Source organism: Eleutherodactylus coqui, chromosome 6 (genome assembly GCF_035609145.1).
Source record: "Eleutherodactylus coqui strain aEleCoq1 chromosome 6, aEleCoq1.hap1, whole genome shotgun sequence".
Classification (NCBI taxonomy): Eukaryota; Metazoa; Chordata; class Amphibia; order Anura; family Eleutherodactylidae; genus Eleutherodactylus; species Eleutherodactylus coqui.
The window spans coordinates 117136211-117155586 of NC_089842.1; the positions used below are offsets into that span (position 1 = coordinate 117136211).

General features: G+C 45.8%; 2 protein-coding genes across 5 annotated transcripts in view; one reads left to right on the plus strand and one right to left on the minus strand.

The window, feature by feature from the left end:
* The window catches only part of MTOR (mechanistic target of rapamycin kinase), a 155445-nt gene extending 148971 nt beyond the window's left edge, over positions 1–6474 (minus strand). For all 4 annotated transcript variants that reach the window (XM_066607451.1, XM_066607449.1, XM_066607450.1 and 1 more), the window contains exons 1-2: positions 6383–6474; positions 2823–3004 (exon numbers count right to left, since the gene is read on the minus strand). In XM_066607451.1, the coding sequence (XP_066463548.1) occupies positions 2823–2942 (120 nt within the window). In that variant the 5' untranslated portion in view covers positions 2943–3004; positions 6383–6474. The remainder of the gene's footprint in view (positions 1–2822; positions 3005–6382) is intronic.
* A 3028-nt stretch (positions 6475–9502) lies between these two features.
* UBIAD1 (UbiA prenyltransferase domain containing 1) lies at positions 9503–17896 on the plus strand. The gene is made up of 3 exons (XM_066607446.1): positions 9503–9632; positions 12468–13060; positions 15045–17896. The coding sequence occupies exons 2-3, from the start codon at positions 12508–12510 to the stop codon at positions 15530–15532; spliced, it is 1041 nt and encodes a 346-aa protein (XP_066463543.1). The 5' UTR covers positions 9503–9632; positions 12468–12507; the 3' UTR covers positions 15533–17896.
* Positions 17897–19376: the final 1480 nt, after the last annotated feature.

Genomic DNA, 19376 nt, shown 5'->3' on the forward strand with positions numbered 1-19376 from the left:
TGCATCAACAAGAGGGATTGAAACAGGCTGAACTAGATGGACATGGTCTTCTTTCAGCCTTACATACTATGTTACAAATATCTGAAGGGCTGTCACAGTGCAGAGGAATCAGCTGTATTATCATTTGTACAAGGAAAGATTAGAAGCAATGGGATGAAACTGAAAGGGAGGAGACGCAGACGAGATATTTAAAAAAAAAACAACAAACTTTCTGACAGTGAGGGTGATCAATGAGTGAAACAGTTTGCCACGGGAAGCGGTGAGTTCTCCTTCAATGGAAGTCTTCAAACAGAGGCTGGATAGACATCTGTCTTGGATGATTTAGTGAATCCTGCATTGAGCGGTGAGGGGATGTTGGACAAGATGACCCTGGAAGTCCCTTCCAACTCTTATGATTCCACACTATTTTCTGATCGGTAGGCTGCACGTAGGTGTTGCAGCTGCCTGGAATGTGTTTTCTACGCGCCTGCATCATCCCAACAGTTAAGTTTGGAGGAGGTGCTGTTTTTGGGAGGACTAGGGCCATTGGTTATAGTGAAGTCCACCCTCAACACCAATGTGTATAAAGACATTCTGGACAATTCGGCATTATCTATCCTGTTGTAATACTTTGGTACAGCTCTGTGTCTGTACAAAAACATGACTGAGTATCATATCATACAGAAAGCAGTGTTGAAGTGTTGGTTTAAGGAGCAGAACGTCTGCAAACTTTATTGGCCAACCCAAAATCCGAATCTCAATCCAATTAAGCATCTTTGGGACGAACTAGAACATCATGCATGCCCATCATCCCCCAGCTCTCCTCTAAGAATAGAGGCAAATCCCTCCACACATCTATCGGACTTTCATATAAAGCATGCCTAGGAAGGTTACTGCATCATCGACGCCAAAAGGTGGTCCAACACTGTATTGAAAAATGTGAATAAAATCAAAGTTTATCACATTCTATGTGTATCAATACTTTTGTCATCACAGTGTATAGACTGCCAAGCTTTTGTAACAGCACTGAATACTAAGCAGATTTGCACGGAGAAACCCCCACCCCCATCTTACTGGCCAGCATTTACATGTTAATTTCAGCAGCTGCCTGTTATCTAGTCAGGACTGAATAGTATGTATATACAAATGTTCACCCCACAGAGCAGCAGTCAGAGGCCACTTTTACATTTGTTCAAAGGTCCATTTACATGTAATGATTGCAGCTCAAAATGCACTCAAAACAAAGTGTGCAATTATCGTTAAGTCTAAACGCGAGCCATAATGCACTTTTCATTCGCTTTTTGTTTGTCGCTCAGTTTCAACCAGCATAAAACCATCGTTGGCTTACTCATTTCTCGTTACATTTAAACACTCCGCGCTCAGAGTTATATATAGGAATGGGGCGCATTGAACAATTCTCAGCGATCTGGCTGGCTAAACATTCTGCACGAGCGTCAACTAATTAGCGGTGACTAGAGATGAGCGAGCATACTCGTTAAGGTTAAATACTCGACTGAGTATAGTCCTTTTCGAGTACCTGCCCGCTCGTGAAAAAAGATTCAGGTGCCGGCGGGGGAGAATCTCTCTCTCTCCCCCACTCCCTCCACAGCGCTCACCCCCGCCGGCACCCGAATCTTTTCTTACGAGCGGGCAGGTACTCGAAAAGGACAATACTCGCTCGAGTATTTGTCCTTAACGAGTATGCTCACTCATCTCTAGCGGTGACGTCACTTGCTCAAACGAGAATCGGCTCGTGTAAGAGGGTCATATGAGTTTCCATTGAGGATTCTGTTCTCCTGCTTGGTTATGAGAGCAGAAAAATGGCATCTCTGCCTGAACGGACCTATGACCATATCAAACAGTGTTGAATGGCTCCGACTGACTACATAACAAGGGCTATATAACAACAAGTATATTCTTGGATGCAGTAGCACAGATTGCTGTGCTATTTCGTCTGGCATTTTAAGCCAGATGTATTTCAGAGGCTCTAAAAGGAGCCTCCGACACAGATGTCCATGTGACCGGAGTAATCTAGTCCGGCATCTTCTGTTCCCACTTATTTCTCCTCAGCTCTGCTCTGGCGGGCCGTGCAGGTCAAAGGACGGGACTTCTAGCAAACATGCCTAGTGTGCATGGATGGATACAAGGAGACACTTTTTTTCTTAAAGTGACAGCACAGCGACAGAGCTAATTACAAATTGTGGCAAGATTAAAAAGTCTTGTTGGGATTTGTGAACTGTTGACTGCATTGCAACCCTGAAAAAGCATGGTCCTGTTAATAAATTGGGCACAAATCACTGCACGTAGCTCCTTTGTTTAGACTGGTATAAGATACAATATATGAGCCCAAGCATTGCCTTTAGGGAATTATACTGTTACATTAAAGGGCCTCTGTCACCTACTTTTAACTCCACAAGCTAAGTGCATTGAGCGGTCCTGCTAAGTAACCCATCCTTCTAACTTTATAATGGGTATGATATTAGCATTGCAGCTTCTGGCGCCGACACTGGAGGAACAACAGGGAGGTAACTATAACACTTACATCGCAGCACTCAGCGGGTCACCTACTTTTAGCCCATAAGCTTAACTTAAAGGGCTAAAAGTAGGTGACAGTGTCTCTTTAAGATTCATCTTGGGCGAGCAGAACTTTTGGAAGTTTTTAGTCTGTAGAGTGAAATGACTGTCCTAGTATTCAATATTTGCACCCTGGCTTCATCTACTGAATATAGTGAGATGGGATGAGGGGGTGTTGGCTCAGGATGTTTTCCTCATTACTGTACTATATTTGTGTGATTTCCAAACCAGATGCGCCCTAGGGCATAACGCCCCCTCCAATCACTCACTTCTCGTAGTTCTGTGGTGACATAATGCTGCAGATCCTTGGCAGCCTTTGTGCGAGTGTCTTCATTTCTGCTCCTCAGGCCATTGGCAAATTGCTGTAGCATAGTCATTATGCCGGACATAGCCTATATGACCATGGGTTAAAAGGACCGGCGGCAGTTTCCAGAAGCAACCACATGGGTATCTGTAGGTGAAAAACATGTATGTATATCAGTATGGGGTAAGCAGTAACTAATCAGAGACGGCGACTACACACCCTGCAGTCTCCCAGACCTATATACACATTAGGCAGCATTTGGCAACTGTTCGAGCTTCTGAATTACAAACATATGGAAAGGGAGAGCCCCACATGACCAGTACTAGCAGAGGAAATTCTAGAAGTGGAAACAGGCACCAAGAATGTAAAATGATTTCTTTACAGGCAGCAGTAACCCGGAACCGTAAGCCCAGTGCCCCGTATTTGTTCTATTCTGAAACGCTGAAGCATTTCAAACTGAATACACTTTGAAGTTTGACTCAGAATGGAGATCCAAGTCAAAGAGGCGGGCCGTGCCGGGCTCTCCCTACAGCAGCATGCTGATGAACAGCTCTGTCTATAGAGAGAGAGCTGTCCATCAGCATGCTGCGGGCCAGGAGAGAGCTGTCCATCAGCATGCTGCGGGCCAGGAGAGAGCTGTCCATCAGCATGCTGCGGGCCAGGAGAGAGCTGTCCATCAGCATGCTGCGGGCCAGGAGAGAGCTGTCCATCAGCATGCTGCGGGCCAGGAGAGAGCTGTCCATCAGCATGCTGCGAACACAAACAATGGCAGAATTGCACAACCCCCCCCCCCCCCCCCCAAAAAAAAAAAAAAAGAGTACAAATAAAAGCTATAGTTTACCAAGCAAAAAACAAGCCCTCATATGGAAGGCTATGCCAAAGTGAAAATAAAAGGGTCATGGCTTTTGAAGCATGGAGATTAAAATTCCCCCAAAATTGTTGTTCCCTTATGGCCAAATTAGTCCTTAAGGGGTTAAGCATACCTGTATGTTTTTAAAATGTATGCATTAAAGGGGTTGTACCAATATTATAAGTTATCCCCTATCCACAGTATAGGGGATAACTTGCTGATCAGTGGGGGTTTCACCATTGAGACCTACGCCGATCTCAAAAATGGGGGGGTCACGTGTCCCATGTCCTTCTCACTGCGTGGTTACTGATCACCCTGCAGTGAGGAGGAGACTAAAGGCCCTTTTACATGCAAAAATAATCTTTCAAATGACTGAAAGATTTAGCGATGCAGTTGCATAAAGAGTTAATGGCCATTAACGTTTTATCATCTTCATTTGCATGTAAAAGGAACTGCAGGTGTTGTTTGCAGAGCCTAGTGTGTATTTAAACACACACACACACCTGTGCAAACTGCTGCTAATACATTCCATTGTTCTCCTGGCGGCTAGTGTAAACATGCCGGGGGGGAGGGGGGGGAACATCCTGCAGTCTTCTGAAAGATGAGCGAAATACATTCAAATGGAATATATTGGCTCAGTCTTTCAGCGGCTGAACCATGGGTTTTATGCTGGGCTAGAATCCATTGCTCAAACGTAAACTGCACGATGCCCTCGTTTTATGGAACGATTAACGCTCATTTTCGGCCGTTTAGACAAATTGTGAGCGATAATCGCTGCCTTAAATAGAGAGCTGATGGTGCAAGCACAGTGCAGTCCATTCGCTTTCAATAGGAGGAGATCCTGTATCTAAGCAGCAAGCGTTTGGGTATTTCCATCAGTGTCACTAAAATGAATGCGATCTCGACTGTACATGCTCAGCCCCCCCAGTGACTGGCAGAGTAGGACACTTCTGTTCTTGAGATCTGCGAGGGTCTCAGCTAGTTATTCTGTGGATAGGGAATAACTTGTAATCTGTGTACAAACCCTTCAAACAGAGAGCCGTACATTCCTATACGGGAGTTCGTTTTTACATTTTAAAAAAAATACGTTTTTCACAGCAAACTTTTTTTTTTTTTAACTAATAAAGTTGTAGTTGAACACTTTTTCCCATTAAGACATTTGATAGGAAAAAAAAACATGTTAAAACGTGCAGACACACATTTCCATTGACCATAATGTTAAAGTATACATTTCCATACTTTCTTTTTGTGGGACAGAAAAGTGTAGTAGGCTACATTTTCCATCATACAAAAAAACACAAAACACCAAACATCTGGGAGTTCAGACGTAGTGAAGAGTCTGCATTTATAACCTACTAGTCCGCGTTACATGAAGCGCGACGCTTTAGACCTTTTTACTGTCTATAAACGTATGCTGTTGACAGATGCTTATACCCTAGTGTGACCAGCAGAAAAGACCCCCCACCGTCAGTGTAACTAGCCGTACATAAGCCCACTCCATGGCTCCGTGATCCAACCAAGAACCCGAACACAGCCGTGCAGCAGACGCCATACGAGAAACACCATTGCAGGCGTCCTAAAGCTGATTTGTAAACAGGCGGATTTGCGCTGTGGAATCTGAAGCCACCATTCACCGCCGGGTTCTGCAGCAAATACCGCCCATAGCATGCCACGGAAAAGGGATTCTTCTGCACGCCAGAGGAAACCAACTCTGATTTCCGCTCACAGAGAAAAGAAAAAAAATAAAATCGCAGCCTGCTCCATTTTCGTACGGTGTCCGCGCGGACAACTTCCATTGAAGTCAATGGACCATCCACAATACAGAAAAATAAGAAGCCCGACAGGTACGCAGGGTCGCCGGCCACGGTTAGGGTAAGTTCCCTTCGGCTGGACTCACACGAGCCGGTCGGATTCTGCAAGCGAGAGGCCAGCAGCGACTCTGCGTACTGCACTACCCTGTACTGCGGATGACCACAGAGGCTCGCAGGCGGTCATGCACAGTACAGTTTGGGGTTTGCTCGTATTTCCCGTGCCGTTGCTTAGCGATGCCATGGGAGCCTGCAGCCCATAGGCAATGTCTACTGAGTATGGGCTGCCGGTCGGACGTCTCCAATGGAGGCTGTCCACGGCAAAATAAAGCATGCTGCGATTTATCTTCCGCTTGCGGAATACGCCGTTTATATCCGTGAGCGTGAAGGGAAAATCCCAAGTACATTTCTTTTAATGTCTGCATTATGCAGCGTTAAGTTGGCGCGGGCACCGATCGCAGAATCCGCAATACAAGTCCGGCCTTATGCCACAGAACACCCACGGCGGGCATCATATTCCTGCCCGAGGGTGAACGAGGCGGGATTCTGGCTGACACGTCGCCTCGCTGTCCGTGTACGGTGGGACGCACAATAAAGCTGCTCTAGTGTTGTTACCCCTAATGTGACACCTGGCGCAGGCAGACTTGTATATATGGGGCTATACTATCACAGGGGGCAGTATATGGCCAGCATATCATTACACGGGCCAGCATATAGCACAGGGACAGTGTATACACAAGGGGTCCGTGAAGAACCTCCTCCCCCATCCCCCGCGGCCGCCATTACAGAGCTGACTGACCAGCCGGAAGCTGAGAGGAAATATAAAAGACGTGGCGCCGAATACCGAGGGCACAAATCCCAACCTACCGCGACTACTGCACCCGCCGGGTCCTCCCGTCACCTAACAGCCATCCCGTCGTGCTGCAGGCCACAGCTCCGCCTGTCACCCTCTGGCGCGTCCTTCCGGTCACGGATAATAACCCGACCAGGAACTTTCACAGTAGAAGAAACGTTCCGGGAAATATTAGTTCCTAGGGTTCCGTGTGTTATTTGATCCGTTGGCTAATGCCTTCATGGCTACAAGCAGTGCAGAGGGTAGATGGAGACTGAAGGGTTCTAAGACTAGGGCTACAAGACAACTTTGGTTGTGTGACAAAAAAATGGTGACATTCGTTAGTGACCTGCGGTCGCTGGACTACTTTAGGTTTGCATGAGACTTTGAGCCCATGGGCAGCTTCACATGAGCGAAATTGGCTGCGTTCCGCCACCATCAAACAGTTGTGCGGCACTCGGCAAGTACGCAATGACATTACGTACTTGCGTGCCGCCGATCGTCATGCACTATATTGGCGTGTATGCGCACATAGTACGCACCAAAATAGAATCTGCTACGATCTTTATTGCATGTGATATGCGTGAGCCTATGGCGGAGTAGTGCAGTGTATTATGCGTGTAATACGCTGTAACAATGTGTTCGTGTGAAGGAGCCTACGGTGGCAAGCGCACATGTGACCTCCAAACAAAATCCAGACTTGGCAACAATCGCTGCGGTGACATTGACAAGCCAGAGAATGCAACACTGCGATCCTCATGTTGGGTGTGGCCTGAGCTCACACAACCATATAGTGAAGCGCTGTGTGAAAATGACAGCGTTTTACTGGCATGTGGAGCTGCGTATCACCCCGTTTCTGATCGTGTATGCCTGTGCATAATGGCGTATCTCACGCTGGCATGCAATGGCTTCTATCATCTCTTAGCAGCATTGCGTAAAAATGCAGCACATACACAATTACAGCGTTTTCGTACGCACCCTTAGAGAACCAGGGGGGCCCTTAGAGCACCGAGGTGGTCCTTAAAGAACCAGGGTGGCCCTTAGAGAACCAAGGTGGACCTTAGAGAACCAAGGTGGTCCTTAGAGAACCAGTGCGGCCCTTAGAGAACCAGGGCGGCCCTTAGAGAACCAGGGCGGCCCTTAGAGAACCAGGGCGGCCCTTAGAGAACCAGGGTGGCCCTTAGAGAACCAGTGCGGCCCTTAGAGAACCAGTGCGGCCCTTCGAGAACCAGGGCGGCCCTTCGAGAACCAGGGCGGCCCTTAGAGAACCAGGGTGGCCCTTAAAGAACCAAGGTGGTCCATAGAGAACTAATGTGGTCCTTAGAGAACCAGGGTGGTCATTAGAGAACCAGGGTGGTCCTCAGGCCAGCTTTGATCAGTGCTTGGCACCAGAATTTGTAAGCCACAACCAGGCGCAGCCCAGAACATGGAGGAGGTACAAATCTTTCCTTTGTAGTTTTTCTCTATTTTTCACTTCTGTTTTCGGCGTACAAATACTGAGGCAAAAAAATAACCAAAATTGTGTGAAATTGACCTTCCGTCTGCCTACGCAATTGTGGGAGATTCGTGCGTTGCGAGACGCACAAATATAAATGGAGTCATACACATGAGCGGTGCTTACCTGCATGGCACCGCGATGAGGGAAACAAATGGCAGCATGTTCTATCTAGCATTGTAGATCTCGCTGACGTTATTGGTCTGCCCAATGCAATGCGAGGTCTCCCACTGAAAAACACTGGGAGAAACCCTGCGTTCCTCCGCTGCAGCTGACAGCCATGGCGGAGGATCGCTTCTTCCATGATGGGATGTGCGGCTGTTTTGATATGATATCTCCTCGCATCCCGGGGATTTGACATGGTGGAGAGCGTGATATGGGGGCAGGAATCATGGCCCCATATGACGCTCGCCCGTGTGACGTTAGCCGAAGGATTCATTTATTCTTCTGCAAGTACAAATCTGTATTCATCCCCTCCCCTTTGGCGCAGTCATGTTACCATTCATAGATGTGAATTCTGCGCCAAAACCCACAATGTGTGACCTCCGCAAGCAGTATGGCCATAGGATTTTACCGCAATTGTGCAGCAGAATCTGCAGCAAATCCACATGCATTTTGCGCAAAGACGTACCGTGGATTTTGCATTGTTTTAACCGCCGATTTCACACTTCTCATTGAAAGGGGCGAAAGTCACCGTGAAAATCCTCTTTATTGATTGATACTACGGAATCTGCACAGATTTGTTCCTCAGCGAGTGGATCAGTTCTGTTATATGGGTTGTATCAAGATTATAGGTCACCCCCTATCAACAGGGCAGAGGAGAGTTTGCCGATTGGTGGGGCTCACGACCTGAAGGTTGCGGGTTCAATCCCCAACTCAATGACTCAACCTTCCATCCTTCTGAGGTCGGTAAAATGAGTATCCTGGGGGGTAAAGATGACTGGGAATGGCAATGGCAGACCACCCCGCAAAAACAGTCTGCGAAGAAAATGTCACGATGTGATGTCACCCAAGAAGTCAGCCATGGGCTCTCTCACACGTAATACACGGCAAAATAGAACATGTTGCGTTCTTTTTTGCGCTCATATATTACGCAATGTGAGACACCGTAAGTCAGTGTATTTGATTGGCCACAGATACTGCGTATCACACATGCATATACGGTGCGCAATACACGGTAAAGGTATGTTCGCGTGAGCCCGGCCATACGCTGCGGACTTTCTGCACATAGTTGTTTGCTGACATGATGACGAGATGTTTACAGGTGCCTCCGCACTCCAGCAGGGCTCACACACACCCTCGTCAGTAAATAGTCATAAAATATCTGCCACAGTCTACTTTATTTGAAAAACGTAAGATTAGTGAACATTTTCTCACAGTTTTTAGGCTAATAGAAATACTGCCATGAAAATAAGCGCACTGGACCAATAAAGCTGGGTGAGAAGACAAAGGAATCCGTGATAACTAAGCTGCAGCTCCCCAGCATTTGTGGAACTACAACTCCCAGCATGCCATGCGACACGGCGAGCTGTAGTTTACCACACAGTCGGAGTCCTAACCTACAAATCTGACTGCTGGACATAGTGAGCAGTGTGCACCTCCGCGCGGGTATAACGCAGTAGACGCCCTGCTCGCCGCGGAAGGATACCACCTGTGGTGGTGCAGCTGCACGGGCTTATTTAAGTGTTACACATCAAGATGGCAGCGTGCATTCGTGCTTGTCCGAGGTTTCCAACTTGGAGGGACGCGCTGTAGACGGAGCAGTGGAGTTGGCATGCTTCACTTCTGAGGTATTGTCTACTAGCTGTATGTTGGTTTTGGAGGGTCTGTCACGGTACGCACTACAAGTCTCAGCCGGCTTACAGGGACTTATGTCCCATGCAGAGGACAGCTGTCGTAGGACTAAAAGTCCCGGTAAGTCCTGGCTGTTTCTTGTCTGGGAGTCTTCTGCCCACCATCTAGAGCCAGGGAGTCCAGTGTGTTTAGGTCCCCTCTGGCTGACAGCATGCTGTGACATGTAGTCCCCCTGTACTAGTGATCAGCAATGTGTGTTCAGAGCATGCTGTGACTTGTAGTTCCCGGCAGCGGTCATTGGCTTCTCATCAGTTATGTGTGGATTTCAGGGTTTTCAGCACATAACAAATGTATTTTTAGAAACTTTCAAAAATTTTTTTTTTTTTTTTTTTTTACGACTCTCCTGACAAGTTGTGCGGCTTCATAGATAAAAGGCGTGGCAGAAACTGCCGATAGCTTGGTGCAGTTTTTAGTTTAAGCTAATGGGTGATCTAAAGTCAGACTAGACTGTCTAAAGAGAACCAGTCAGGAAGTTTTCACGCAGCCAAGACAATCGCACGAGATTTGTGTTTTGAGGTGCGCAAATCTCACACAAATATGAACACCCCCCTCCCTCGAGGGAGTTCTCATGTTATGGAATGTTCTATCGTTCTATCGCTGGGCGTTCCCTCAAAAGGCCTCACCCATTGTCTTCAACGGGATTGACGCAGCTCCGTGCGGCGCGTGATCCGAGGTTTACTGGCTTGGAGCAATGGGAAATCCTCTGCAGCAGCAAGAAGCCGGGCCGGAGCATCGCGACTACCCTGAAGTAAAGCAAGGTGGTTTTAACACAAACTCCTCGCACTGGCGGGGCATCACATGTTGGCAAGCGCCATATTGGACCAAGTTCCACAGCCTGCTATCGCAGTTGCCCCTGTGTGATACCCCTGCTGTATTAAGTGTTCTTTTACACGGCAAGGTGAGCTGGACGGAGCGGGCAGCCATCGTAGATACGCTAAAAGATAACTGGATACTATTGATCATCCCTTGAATCATAGGCTGCTCTCTATTAAGGCCGCTTCCACACTGGCCGCAGAGTGCGGTACAATGCCGCTGTTGATTTCAATGCGGTCTCGCAGACATGCACTCCAATGTAGCAGTCTGTTTTTTGTGCATTTTAGTGCTTTTTAACACACCCCATTACCGTGATGAGGCGCATTAAAAAGCGCTGTCAAACGCTGTGACATGTTTCAAAAATGCCACTCCAAATCATGGTAAAAACGATGTGATTTTGAGCGTCGTTCTCTGAACGCATCCGTGAGAGCGGCCGCTGCTTTATCTTCAACAAATGGTTCCAGCGCCCGTTTACATGAGACGATCTGCAGCGAACAATGACTATTAGGTCTGCGTGAAAGATCAGCGCTAATCTAACGATTTATCAGCGATCGCTTGTGGCGCACATTTACACCTAATTAGTGAGCAAACCGCTGGATCTGACTACCTGTACTATAATCGTGGCATGGAAGACAGATGTAAGCTTGCTCAGTCTAAGGCCGGTCGCACACGGACGGGTCGGCCGCATGCGAGAGCCTGCAGTGGAATCCGTCTCTGACCACGCCCAGCGGTCATTTATGCCGGCATAAAATCTATTTGCTGTTAGTTTTGTGAAAAAGGCGATTGTTCACAAACTATTCCCCAGCAATGGTGGACTGAACGATATAACCAAAAAATCTAAGCTATTATCTGTGCGTGTAAGCGTAGGCTGTTTGGTAGAATGAGTCGTTTGCTTTCAATCTATGGCTCCGTATATCAGGACCCTAAAGGGCCATTTACACGCAAAGATGATCACTTAAACAGCTGAACGCATTCACAACATTTTTGCATAAACTTAAACATATAAATAATTGCCTGCCTGCCATGTATTTAGTAGAAGTAGAATTAGTTGTTTGCTCAGGATGGGTGTTTATGTGAGGGATTATCTGGCAGGCAAGATTCCATTGTCTTCTCCTGGGCAGACTAAACATTGTACTCATTGTGTATACAAGGCAAACACAATGACTACATTGGAAGAAGAAACCAAAAATGGCAACAGCACGCAAAATAAATTTACTATCAGAGGTATACATACCTATAATCTAACCACATAAAATAATGCAAGGTTCTTGGTATATAATTCAATCGAATTACACTGGCCCATCTACCAACGTCCAGGTGACCAAGCTCAGATGGGTCCTAACGCTAATACCAGGTGGTAAATCTTAGTAGGAGGGATAGAAGGTAAATGGGCGGCAGGCGAGCACGACCAAGTGAAGGCAGCCAAAACTTCACAATATTTGTAGGAAAAAGAATGAAGGTCGGCGCTACCCAATGGAAAGATATCCCAATAGAAATGTCGTTAGTGTTGATTATTGATATGTATACCTCTGATAAACTTACTTTGCGTGCTGTTGCCATTTTTTGGCTTCTGCTGTATGTTGCAGCCATGGTTTAACGTGCACCTATACACTTCCATTGGTTAGTGCTGACCTTTAGTCTCTTTGTACAATGACTACATTGTTTACTTCCATCAAGTCACTTGACTTCCATTCAAATGGAACAAACTTTGACCTGCCTGACAACGATTTTTATGCCGGCTGAAAACCCACGCTAAACAACAATTGAACGAATGGTGACCGACCGCCTGCATTACATGAGCGATAATTGTGGCATGTAAAGACTAAATCCAGCCCAGAGTGTACTAGAAGGTCTCAGAATGGTTTATCATACAGTGACAAAGCTAGAAGCTTCTTCATGAACACGCAAGCACAGATCTTGAAAGTGATGCAAAAGTGATTTTATTTTTTTGTTTGCAGCCTGTAGTTTGGTACTTTGTCACCTAACTTCACTGGAGCCATGAAGTCTGACGATGGAGCCGACAACGATAACGGCAGCACTGAGGTCTTCAATGACGGCGGCTTCAGTAATCCACAAGAGGTTCCTTCTTCTTTGACAGGCCCCAGCCAGCTGCAGACTGACCAAGCTGTGCCAAAAGCTGTTAGCTGGAAGCGGAAATGTGCCAGCTACGTCCTGGCCCTGCGTCCCTGGAGCTTCAGCGCTTCTTTCACTCCCGTGGCGTTGGGCAGTGCCCTCGCCTACCGTTCACACGGCAGTCTGGACCTCGTTGTGTTCCTGCTGTGTGCAGTGGCGGTCCTGGCTGTCCACGGGGCTGGAAACCTAGTCAACACCTACTATGACTTCTCTAAAGGTATCGACCACAAGAAAAGTGACGATAGGACTCTGGTGGACCGGATCTTGGAGCCGGAGGATGTGGTCTGGTTTGGGGCTCTCCTTTACACTCTGGGATGTGTATGTGCCTTCTGCTTGTACTTCCTGTCTAAGCTCAGGCTGGAGCACCTGGCTCTCATATATTTTGGAGGGTTGTCCAGTTCATTCCTCTATACTGGAGGTAGGTTCTGTATATAGAGCCCCTTCTATGTTGTTGGTCCATATGTAATATGAAGAGCACACAAACCATTACATTACCCAGCCATAGTTACGTGATAAAGCTGTACTTGCTTGTAGCCACCCCTAGGGGAATTACCTTAGACAGTTGTTTTTACAGCCTTCGTTAACACTTTCCTGCCCCGGGGTGTATATGTACATTCTGGATATGCCATGGTTTGCCATAGGCAGAAATATTATCTGAGCCATCTTGACATCACCGGTTCAAATTCCCTACAGGGGCATAAAAAGAAACCTTTTTGAACTTGTTCCCCAAATTTAGAATGCTACTTTTGGTATGGTTGCATCCACACTGACACGTATAATAAATTCATTTTGCTTTTTATCCCTTATTACATATGACAAGAGCAATAACAAAGAAAAAAAAAGTACTTGGTCATTCCTCTTGCCTCCCAAAATACACTAACAGTGATCAAAAAGCCATATGTACCCCAAAATAGTACCAATAAAAACTATAGCTTTTTATGCAAAAAACAAGCTTTTACAGAGCTGTGATGGAAAAATTAAAGTTATGTGTCTTTGAATGCAAAGATTCAAAAAATGTGTATATTCTAAAAAAAATCTAAAAATGTACAAAATTGGTTTTGTTATCGTATTGACACACAAAAAAAGTTGCCATTTATACTGCGTAAGAAATGTCGTGAAAAAACTGCAGCCTTTTTTTTTTCTTTTTTCACCCTGCCCTCCATAAAGTAAACTTGAAGTTATACTATACCTTTATATGTACCCAAAATAAAAACTACAGCTCGCCATTTTACTCAGATGGCCGGGTCGAAGGAAAAATTTAAGTTATGGCTTTTGAAAAGTGGAATTAAAATTCTACCCAAAAAATCCTATCCTTAACCTATTTTGGACCTAAGAAGTTAAAATCCATAATAAATCCATTTTAGCCTAGCTCTGCCTAGTGGTGGTTTTTATGCTTATTGAAAATAAAGCCCCATTTTGGAGATGTTTATTCCATTATCTCTACTCCCTCAGTTGTTACCCACCGACCTGTTGCTCCAGAGTCTCAAGGCCAATTCACACTGGATGAATGTTGGACAAACGATGCCCGACACTTTTCCCTGTGTGTGTGTTTGCTCCCGTGCTGTCACACAGGAGTGAATATTGCTGGCTCGCTCAGCGGGGGCCGGGGTGGCTGGAGGAGATTTCACACCGTGCCCTGAAAGAGGACCATGAGCCTTATGAGGGATTCACAGCGGGACACAGCTTATACTATTGTTTCAGCTGTATCCCGCTCTGTGATAACGGGCTGAGTATGAAGAACAGAGCGGTCCAGCCCTGTTCTCCATACCTGGCACGGAGTGCTCAGCTGTATAACAGCTGGGCGCTCCATGCAGAAAACAGCTGGGTTCAGAAGACAAGCGGGGACACACAGCTTGTCTTCTGCGTCCTCGGCTGGCAGCGCAATGTGATCGATCATCTTGCACTGTAAATGACACCGATCGCTCAAAAGTTACTTGAGCGACACCTTTCAGCGATTATCATTGTCTTAATAGGCCTTTACAGTATAAAGCAGCCATTCAGTACTGAACGGTCACTATGTTTAGTCAATAGAGGGGGAGAGCGAGGAGAGGCATCTCCTCCAGTCATCCCAGTTCCTGCTGGACGCTCTGAGTGAGCCAGCGACTCTAGCTCCTGTGCAACAGCTTGGGAGTGAGTATATGCGGGGTCGAGTGTCTGGCATCGCTTGCCTGACCCATGTCCAGTGTAAATGGGGCTTCAGTCCCTCTTACCAGTCCACAATGGGGCTCACAATCTAATTTCTCTGAACCTACTGGAGCCAATTAGTATATTAGGAAATGCATACAAACTCCATGTAGATATCATTTAGACCCAACTGTTGAGTGACTCTCCTTCATGCCCCTGTAGTGAGTATTGTGATATCCCAAGTCTGATGTTACTGACGTCTCCTATGTTGCTTGCAGGAATTGGATTTAAGTATGTGGCTCTGGGAGACTTGGTGATCCTCATCACTTTTGGGCCCCTGGCAGTCATGTTTGCTCATGCAGTACAGGTTGGTTACCTGTCTTTGACTCCCTTGCTGTACGCGGTGCCGCTGGCTCTGAGCACGGAAGCTATCCTACACAGTAACAACACCCGGGACATGGACTCGGACCGCCAGGCTGGCATCGTGACCTTGGCAATTCTCATTGGTCCTGTGATGTCCTACATGCTCTACAACCTGCTCGTCTTCCTTCCGTACTTCATCTTCACCAGTCTGGCCACGCGGTACACGATCAGCATGGCTTTGCCGCTCCTTACCATGCCCTTCGCGTTTTCTCTGGAACGACAAATCAGAAGCCAGAACTTTACGAGGCTCCCACAAAGAACGGCCAAACTCAATCTATTTCTTGGACTCTTCTATATATTTGGCATCGTCCTAGCTCCCCAGGGCGCTCTCCCTAGACTCTAACACAGAGCCAACATGTGTGAACTGACTCAAACTAAAGCAGAAAGTCAAAGCATAATGCTGAACTGTCTGTGCCCGTCAGTGGGAAACCAATACATTTCTTATCTGAGGAGCAGGGACCTCGGGGATACCTTGGACCACATGGGGTTGTATGAGTGACATCACCGTGACCCTGATTCTGGCTCATGTTAAAGCTGCTGCATTTTGGTAATCCACATGTGATTTCTATGTCCCCGTATGTTATGACGTCTACATGGCACTTAACTTCACAGTTTGTAAACCCTTTATCTTCTACTGATCCTGAATTTAGGTGCTTTTTTTACAGAACGATTATTGTTCAAACAAGCAAAAGTGAATGATAATTATTCGGTCTAAACGCAAGCCAACAACGAATGAGGAGCATTGTTCGTTTGTTCATTTTATGCAGGCATAAAAATCATTGTTGGCTCATTCGGTTTAAATGGCAATCATTCAGTCTGTTAGCTTATACAGGGAATGAACAATTCTTGTTTGAATGAAACTATGTTGCAGTTGTCTGTCTAAACAGTCTGCAAGATTGTGAATGAGTCAGCCTCGATGTCACTCGCTCATTCAAACAAGAATTTGCTCCTCTAAAAGGACCCTTACGTCCTGTTATATTCCAGAGCTGCACTCGCTATTCTGCTGGTGCAGTCACTTTATACAGAACATTACTTATCCTATCATGATCCTGTATTACACCCCAGAGCTGTATTCGCTGTGTATGATGCATTATACTGAGTTACATCCTGTATTCTACTCCAGGGCTGTGCTCGCTGTGTATAATACACTATCCTGTATTATACTCCAGAGCTGCATTCCTAAATTAGCTAGTTGTCAGAGCTGTAGCTGAGATCTTATAATGCGGTGGGGCAGTTAGTTGTTTCCTAGATCATATGACTACAGTGCCTGGTCTAAACAAATAACCGCAGTATCTTCTATGCACTAAGTCAAAAAAGAGAGTTGGGAGAGTTCAGCACTGAGGCCTGCTGAATAGTGAGTACAGCTCCGGAGCATAATACAGAATGTAACTCAGGATAAATGTATGTACAAAGTTCTACAGCGATGCGTTCTGGTCTTCTGCTACACAGATGGGTGAATTCCCATAAAGTTCTCTAGGAAAGCAGGGTACTTTAAGTGACTTTTTTTGTCTCTTGCATTTAATTGTTTTGTGTCAACCCCGTGTCTCCATTGATCGCTTAGGGATGTCACTATTTGTATTTGTTTGCACTATGACTGTTCCTTATACAAATAGAAGACTAAAAAAGGCGATGGGTACAGAATGAATGAATGAACAAGAAAAATCACTGAAGTGGCCCTATAAAGGGGTTTTCCTAGAGCATCACTGCTAGGGCTACCATGGATCCCAAGAGTGACAGACCCGAGTTCACTTTGTGAATGGAGCGGTACTAATGTGTGACCACTGCTCCGTTCACTTCTATGGGACTGAAGGAGATGGCTGTACATGTAGAAGTGAATGGAGTGTTCACACATGGACCCTCAGCAGTCATACATTTGCCACATTCCCTGCGATGGGTGATTAAGTGTTTATGGGAAAACTTCTTTAAATCCACTTACTGGTGGATTTACCCACTTCTGTTGGAAATTTGTTGCAAGCATCTTCTACTCTTTTTCAGTAAAACAATATTTTTCTGACATCGCTTCTGACATTCCCCCAACTAACCTTAGACTGCACCCCTGTGCTTTAGTGCTTAGCTTCTTGGCTAAATCTCATAAAAGTGATCAGATCTCCCTTCCTTCCTCCAGGCTATGTAGGTCAAGCTTTTTAGAGAGGGTCTATCAGTTGGGTATGGATATAGGTTCTATTAAATAAATAAAAATTTAGGCACATGAAAATCTCATTAAAAAAAAATGTAATTCCTGGTGTGATGTATGCAGTATAAGCCCTATATACAGAGCAGCTTTTGGCTAAAGGCAAGTGACTTGGCAATAAGGCTGCATTCAAACAAGTGTATTGTTCCCATGTGATGGATGAGTGAACTTACAGTGTCCTAGATGTCTGTAATGCTGTAAGTTCGGGCCAGGGCATTCATCACAATACGCTTGTTTGACTGCAGCCTAATTAGCGGAGTTTCGCAGGTCGGAAGCTGCAGTAATTGTGAACACACTATCTGCCTGTATAAACGGGCCGCACTCCATTGTTTGCTCATGTGAGCGATTAATCTGTGTATAAGAAGCCTAACTTCTGTGGGCTTCAGGTCCTTGGCATACGATGCACATTGTAAGGGGCTTGTAAGCCCACTTTTCAAAACTTTTGTATGTGTACCAGGTTGTCTTTTTCATGGGTGTGAACAATTTTTTAACAATAAAGTCTGCACACATATCCAAGGTCTTGGTGGTCCTTTCTGCACTTGGCGGGAGTTTAAATGGACATTTTAGCCTTTACTTGTAGATATATTCTGTATCAAATGTTACTTTCCTTACACATGACATTGTCTTGTAGTGATCTGCATTCACTACTCTGCTCATCCTTGTAAGGCTGCCTTTCCATGGCCGTTGTGATATACCGCTGGGGGGAGCACTAATGTCACTTTCCATTTTGAACTATCTAATGATGGGCTCATTGTGGAGAATCGTGGCATGCTGCGATTTTTAGACGTGAGCAGTTTTCCGTTCATGTGCATTGGGCTGTGCTTTTCATAGTTATACTATGGAAAGTGTGTCATGTGTGCGATATATCATCGTGGATCACTCTGACAAATTGCCCATGGACACTTGGCCTAAGAAAGAACTTGGGTTTTCACAGTGCCTGGTGGTGACTTCCCAGAGTGCAAATCAGCAGTGCAAGAACTGTGTACACTGAAGAAGCAGAAGGTGCCTGAAACGTTCAACTAAAGTCTACAGAATGGTGAGTGCAGCTCCTGGAGTTTAATGCACACCAACTCAGGATCCATACAGGATAAGGAATATAGGTACACACTGATTCCACCAGCAGAATAGTGAGTGCAGCTCTGGAGTACAATAAAAGCTGTAACTCGGTCAATGCAGGATAGGTTATGTATAGTGACTCCAGCAGAATGAGTGCAGCACTGAAGTATAAAGCCTCATGTCCATGGGCACTCATGTATTCCAGGGGAAGAATCCTGCAGCGGTTTCTAGCTGTGGATGCAGCCCTGAGGCCAAAAATTACATTTTGCGTGTGTGCGTGTGCGCGTGGGAAAAACACAGAAAATGGATTGTGCTGCGTGCAATCTATTTACTTACATGCAGGTACCCAATGATTCCTTATGGGTACGGATCGCACATGTGTGAGACCTGCACAGATTTCTGTTGAAATCCATCTTTCCCATGGCCGTGAGGCCTTACACAGGATGTAACGCAGGGTTGGTAGAAGATAAGTAATGTTTGTACACTGACAGAATAGTGAATACAGCTCTGGAGTATAATACAGGATAAGTGGTGCATATATAAAGCAACTAGACTTATTTTTTTTAATTTAGATTGACTCTAAACTGTACAGAAATGGGAAATCATGCCAGGGCAGGCTACATTCCGCAGCACCAATAGGGTTGTATGCAGGTGCACAGCAGGCTTTTGTTTCGGGGGTCTGTGCAGGGTCAGCAAAGCATCTTCATAGACCCTGTACACTGGGGCAACGAGCCCTTCAGTCTGTCAAGATAACAGACCTGTTCAACTTCTGGTAAATTCACAGAATATTCTCCTGCTAAGTTATACAACAAATACTATTATCTATAGAATTTCACATAAATACATGTGAGAAGATCACTTTTTGATTTCAGACCCCTGATTTCCAGAATCCGAGGGCTCTATAGAGGGTTAATATCCCTTTTTGGTACTTTCAAAGTTT